Raw genomic sequence first — 6,893 nt, 5'->3', positions numbered from 1 at the left:
AGGAGAGGAGAGGAGAGGAGAGGAGAGGAGAGGAGAGGAGAGGAGAGGAGAGGATTGTGGAATTCCTTCTACCTCTTTGCTACAGTTAGGTACATGAATGGCCATTGACAATATTTTTCTTTGCAGCTTGCCAGCTGAGTACAGTATAATTTAAAGTGTCCATCTGAGATCACAGCCAAACATGCACTTCTGCGCACACCTGACCAATGAACTTGTAATATACACCACTCCTTTAATGTTCTTTTATCTAAAAGTAAAATTACAAAAAGAAATCTGCATTTTAGATGTTCCTCACATTTTTACATGGTACTTAAAAATCAGTCTTCAGTCATACACATCTAAGCACTTATAAGGAACTAAGGATTGTCCTTAAACTGTTCCTTAAGGTGAAATATTTTAAGAAGTGACCAATCCTACAGAATCTTCTCATTAAAAAAAAAAAAAAAAAAATTGTGCAAGGAATTTTCTCAGAAAGTATGGGTTCTATTGGTTTAGTGCAGGTTGTGACTCATAAAATGTAGGAATATTAAGAAAACAAATACTCTTGAATTCTCTTCCAAAAGCTGTTGCATGTACATTCAGATTATAAGATAAAAGAAGCAATCGATTCACACAGCTGGCAAATATCTTCCTGTGGGATAAATAGGTTATTCTTTTCCAAAGAACTGATGTGTAGTGATGGCAGAAAACAATCTCAAGTTCTCTGCAATTACGTTACAGAATTTCAGCACTGCACAGGCTTGTAAAAATATCCTGTAGTTACATAACATGGGAAGTAGTTATGCCTCAACTGCTATTGCTTTACTGTCTGTATCTCTGAATAACTACCAATAAAGTAAGCATGGGTAACATTTTGCAGTCTGGGAGAGCTCTTTCTCATGTGTTTCATAGATATCCTAGAAATTTTAGCCAAAAATTAAGGCAAAAAAGAGCAAAATATGTCCTAATATTTTTGTTATATCTTCTGAAACAGCCCCAGCACCAATTTGAGACCACATCTGGCAAAAAAAATCCATTACTACAACAATTGTGTCAAAAAATTGGTCTAAGTGATGATTTATCACCACTTCTAGGGTCTTCCATCTGTCAGTGATACAACAACAATATATTCCAAGAGAAGACATTTGTAATGAGAGGTATAACCTCCTCTGTTTCTTGGGACTTCTGGTAATTGTGACAAGTCAGTCATTCCTTATCCAAGATTAAACTTTCCTCTCTTAAATTTTTTTTTCCGCCGATGGAAAATGAAGCTACCTCACCCCATCCATGACATGTTGGGGTGAACTGTTTTTTTGCGACCAAAGAGTAAGCCAGGAGCAAAGTCGTAAAAAAGAATTTCTCTACTATCATTGTGCTGCTTGTCCTACATGTTAATCTGTTGTGAAATTTGATTCATTTCATAACATCTTTAATCATGTGACAAATTGTAAATGTGGAAATTTAATTTATAAAAATACCTTCAAACTAAAAAGAAATAGAGATGCTAAAGTAATGATAAAAAGATACTTGCTTTAAGACTTTGACATAGTAGATTTCTTATTTTTCTGTGGGTTTTTTTTTGCCTTCATTTATTTATTTATTTACTTATTTAAGTGAGTCACGATCCCCAAACTTTTCTACTGATTAGTCCCATATCGTGTTAAGGGCCTGTTAACACTTCTGTGTTGCTCAGTTAGACACTATGTTGTAACGGTTAGACACTATCTGAAATAGTTACTCTTTAAGCATTAGCACTTGATGCTCCCTAGAGTGCTAGTGAAAAATGTTGACAAATCAGAATCATACCAATTATACTCACTTTGTACTCACATTATTATTATTATTTTTAACTATACTAAGTACTTGGGAAGGCAGAATCAGATTCTTGACCTCTTAATTAGCAGTAATGAAACTCTGGGGCAACTTTGAACCCTTTGCATGCAGAAGAATTCATTTGTGGGGTAAACCATCAAAAGTTTGTCCAAGATACTTGATCCAAATTTACATATATTGTTATCTTTCGCAGAACATTTCACTTTACACCTTAATCTAGTAGAGAATCTCCATCATGACTATATTGCCATTTGTCATTATTTTGATTTATTTCCACTATTTTTCTATTCCGGGAAATTCTGAAATCTGATCCGATGTCTATATCTATATTCTGTTGCTTGCATTCATTGAAGTCTGTGCTGCAGTTTCCTCACTAACATACTTACCTATGTAAGTTAGCAGGAATACCTGTGCTCGCTAGAGTAATGGGTCAGTACAGATAAATCCTGAAACTTCTCAATGGCCAGGTAGCACAAATTAAATTATGATCCAGGTTTCAGTTTTGGTTAAAATAGAAACTTTAATAATATCAGTTTAAATTCATCTGCGTGAATATACCAAAGAAACCTTACATTTCATTTTGAACTTTGTGCCCACAAAGTTGCATCCTTTTAAATGCAGCTCCAACTTTAGCTTAATCAACCAGTCTTTAAAAGTAAAACCATAAATTATAAAGCATTAGACATAATGCAATTCTCTAATTAAATAAATAAATTTACTCTGTGAAAGATTTGTTGATTTACTGTTGTAAACAGAAGAAATGGATTTTACGGTGAGTTGTTCATTTATCTGGAGTAGTAAAGGCAAATTAATGTTTTTTCTCAAAAATAATGCTTATTGGGAATCAATAAATAAATCCCAACCGAAGAGAGAAGTGTAATTCAAAAGCAGTTCTAATAACATATACTATGATTTTTTCTGGTATTTTGGGCAGATTTCTGTATAGCAACGAATATAAAATTCCTTTAAAAGCACATCATTTTCCAGGATTTTTTCTATTTAATACTGTATATTCATCCTACAGAAACAGATCTATTCTTGTTGAAAGGATGAGACTAACACTTAGCTTTCTCAAAGCTCTCACCCTGGTGCAGAATACAAAAATTTTCAAAGCAAACACCAATGTCCTAACTTTACAAGCTGGTAAATAAGGAGAAAAAATATACATGTGCTGTCAGCAGCAAGCTGAAATACTGGCTGCATGGAAGCAGAAATGAAGTTTACTGTTGATTTAATCAAGGCAAGGTGTCATCCAGGGAATTTAAGATATTTATTACTGATGAATGCACTATTAAAGGGTAGATAAAGCCTGACTAATAACAATTCTTATATAACCACTACCTAAAACAATATCTTCTCCAAGATCTTTTTTTAATAACATATTTAATTTGCAGAGTAGATTGAAGCTGTAATGTTTCATCTTTGTTGTTGATACACTTCCTTTTCTCCAGATCAGTGGGTATAGAGATCTTGTTTATGAGCATCTATGGAGAGCTAAGCAAAATTGATTTTTCCTGATCTCAGAAACCTTGATTCTTTAAAGGGAAAAAGTTATTATCTCTCTTTGTAACAGGATTAAATATATATACTGGAAATATGGAGGTTTTACATTTGTGGTTTAAAGTTCTCAAACCAAGAGAGATATCCTAAACAGTGAATATTATATCTAACATTATCATTTAAAAATGTAACTCTGAATAATGATAATTTTTTGTTTGGTTTATAGTATGCTGAAATCTGTAAGTGGATTACCTAATAGAAGTATTAGACTGACAGGTAGAAACCCAAGGAAACTCTCTACCTTTCTTCTTCAGTTCTTTCAGATTAATGCTAGAGACAACTTCACAAACAAATAGCTGAGGTCAGTACTGCTTTGGCCAGACAAAAAGGACCAAATGAGCTTGCAGACCTCTACTGCATCTAACTTTTTTTTTTAATTAAATCAATTCACTGTTAAGAAAGGCTCAGCACTGCCAGAACTCAGGTTAAACAGCCACAGAAGAAATCTAGTTTGTCTATTCTACTTTGTAAATAACAACCTTAATCTCCAGATCTTGGTTTATTTTAATGCAACTAAAAAATGTTTCTGATGCCTAGAGTTACATTAACATTGAGCATTAACAGACTGACAGAAAAACCTAGAGATACTATTTCCAAATGTTATTCCTTTACATAATAAAATAGATGCTAGGCTGGAGCAAGCAATCAGAGAAGGTACTCAAGGAATCATAGCTGAGGAGATCTGATCTCAACTGCAAGACTACTCTGAGGGACCTTCTTAACTCTTCCACTAGATGGACATTTCCTCTCCATGTGAATGATTGAATTGTATGAGTATGCTAGCATACTACAAAGGTGAAAATAATTTCAGTTCTGAAGTAAGTTATGTAACTAATTTGAAAGAGGTAGAATTATAATTTTTTTTCAAAGCGAGGCCAATAATTTGGCTTAGTTTCTGCTTTGATAAGCAGTCATGCTTACTGATAAAAAGCTAATACAGATAGAAAAGCAAGATATCGATTTCTATTCCATTTCCATTACCAAAATTATTGGTTAAAATTAAGTTTCAGAAGTCTTCAGTGGTGAAAGCAGGAACAATGTAGCTTGAAATTTTTAAAGTTACATATCTACGACAATATCAGGTTCACCATTTATTTGTAACATTGAAATAACAGAAGTATAGAGAAAATAAATTTGAAAGTAAGACTCAGAGGGATCAGGCTAGGAAAACTGTAAGTTCTAATCTTCTGGTCTTTCAAACTAAAAACAGAGCTAAATATCTCCTTCAACTCATTCTCTTCTAACAGTGAAACACAATAAAACATTGAATGAAGTTTATTTCCACTTGGGATAACGAGAAAGAGATTCTCTTTACATTCACTGTATCAAACCCATAAACCAATAATCAAAACCAGTTGTCGTCTGAAGGCTGTTCTATCATTTGTGTGTAATGAACTTCTAAGGACTTAATGACTACAGTTCAGCTCCTGCCATCAGGGAATCTTTGTACCTTGCACCAGAGTTGTTAGTTGACCAATACTGAATGGGCATGCATGGAAAAATACTTGAAAAGGGTTTTTTCTCCTCTTTCTCACTCAGAATTGGAAAGGAAATCAAGTCAGATCAGTCAGGTAATTAGATAGCTTTGGAAAAGTACATGAGCAGCTGCACAGAAAGTACATAGGCATAAGTGGATCTGATCTTTCCTTCTTCCCTTTTCCACCTTCAGGCAGGTTCCTTTTAAAGAAAAGCTCTTTCTTCTTCATTTAAATTTCTCTCTCTCTCTTTTTTTCTTTTTTTTTCCTGCCACACCATTCCTAAATGTGTTTTCACTATTTTTGTTGTTATTGTTGCTGTTTTGGTTTTTTGTTTGTTTTTCTTTCTTTTTTTTTTTTTTCCTGAAAAAAGCAAGCAGAGAAGAGATTCTAGAAAAAATATTCTTAGTTTTGAGACCAGTAGCACCCTCACTATAAAGCATAGCAATAAAAATCCATTACCCTCCATGGGCAGTTATGAGGTTTAGTTTCATGCTCTGAAGAGATCCTATAGAGTACAGAAATGCTAAGAGAACCTTGTTCCAATGGAAAAATCACTTTTGAAATTACCATTGCTATCTAAAGTCTGTCATGTGAAACATTGGTACTGTGACATACATCTGTCTCCTTCAGTTCCCCTCCGTATTTCCTACTTCTCTTAAAATAAACTTTTGTTAAAGCAACATAATTGTTTTCTGTTGTGTTTGTACGTTCACCTAAATTACTCCATTCATACGTGCAGTATAATTGAAAGGAAAAGTTACAGAGCCAGATACTCCCTAAATTTGCATAAATTTCTGTTTTGGGTATATCAGAAATTAAAAAAAAGTGATGAGAAATTTCCTTACCTGGGTGAACAACTTTTATTACCTTCTCACAAACCCCATCTGGGTAAGTCACAATGGCGCAAAGGTAAAGACCAATGTCTTCCAAAGTGCTCTTGTTGAAGGATAAGGATTGGTCTTCCCTGGAAGTATTTTCAAAATATATTCTTCCTCTGTATTTGTCTTCAATATGTATGCCATAGATAGGATGCAAGACAGCAATATTTTCTTTATGACTTCCATTATGTTTCTCCCAGGATGTCTGGATTATCACAGCTTTTTTTGGATATATGCATTCCAGTTTCATCTTCTCAGAAAGCTTTATAGTTGAATCCACAAACCTTCCTTTCACATTGGCTAAAACTAGGAAAGACAGTCAGTTTAATTATAAATATTATCAAAAATTGAAATTATAGCAAAAACTCAGAAGTGACATTAGCAGCATCAGAAGTAAAATTTTGAAGAAAATGTTCATGAAAAATAACTGCTACCCCCAGATATTTTAACTATTTCTACCGTATGAATATGAATGGACAGCTAACATTTGTCTGAAGCACACAGAGACACACTTGTGAGTCGTGATCATATCTGTAATTATGTAAGAGGAAAGAAATATGATAGCTAGGAATAGGAGGGGATCTTACTTCTACAAAGTTGGAGAACAGCAATAAGGAAAGCTGTGCAGTCCATCTCAAAGCACATTGGAATCAGTGACTGGTGCAGTGTGGTTTTGTGCAGTCTCTGCACATCACGTGCTGTTCTCAGGGGAAGGTTTTACTTTTGAAACATGAAAAACATCACAAGCTTTTTAATTTCACATTCTAAAAATTGCGTCCAAGAAGCGCTGAATATATATCTATCTCAGTGAAAAGTTTTCCACTGCTAATGAATCTTCAGCAATATGACAACTGATGTAGCAGAGATTTCAGGTTTCATCAGAACAAGCCAGTGGAATTCTTTTGTGCCATTTACCCCAAATCAACATGATTTCTCAGTTTTGTGGCACAGCAGTTCAACATCTATCTGCTATTCAGGGAGTAAGAAATCTGGAAGAAAGAAAAGACAGTTCCTATACTTCAGAAGTTATAATTTTGTTGCAAAAATGTAATGTCCTTAAAAATAGGAAAATATTATGCACAAAACCTTGGGGTTTTTTTGTTCTTTTGTTTTTTCCCTGAAACCTGGGCTTAGCATTCCTAAGGATGTATACTTAACAAAAATG

The 6,893-nt window shown here is 34.0% G+C and overlaps 1 protein-coding gene across 3 annotated transcripts in view; it reads right to left on the bottom strand.

Annotated features, from left to right (window-relative positions):
• The window catches only part of CD226 (CD226 molecule), a 30,477-nt gene extending 24,067 nt beyond the window's left edge, over nucleotides 1-6,410 (bottom strand). For all 3 annotated transcript variants that reach the window (XM_021386337.1, XM_021386339.1, XM_021386338.1), the window contains exons 1-2: nucleotides 6,316-6,410; nucleotides 5,696-6,034 (exon numbers count right to left, since the gene is read on the bottom strand). In XM_021386337.1, coding sequence (XP_021242012.1) covers nucleotides 5,696-6,034; nucleotides 6,316-6,373 — 397 coding nt within the window. In that variant the 5' untranslated portion in view covers nucleotides 6,374-6,410. The remainder of the gene's footprint in view (nucleotides 1-5,695; nucleotides 6,035-6,315) is intronic.

Source organism: Numida meleagris, chromosome 2 (assembly GCF_002078875.1).
Source record: "Numida meleagris isolate 19003 breed g44 Domestic line chromosome 2, NumMel1.0, whole genome shotgun sequence".
Lineage (NCBI taxonomy): Eukaryota > Metazoa > Chordata > Aves > Galliformes > Numididae > Numida > Numida meleagris.
Note: the sequence above shows the minus strand (reverse complement) of the source record. Positions and strands in the feature narration are given on the sequence as shown.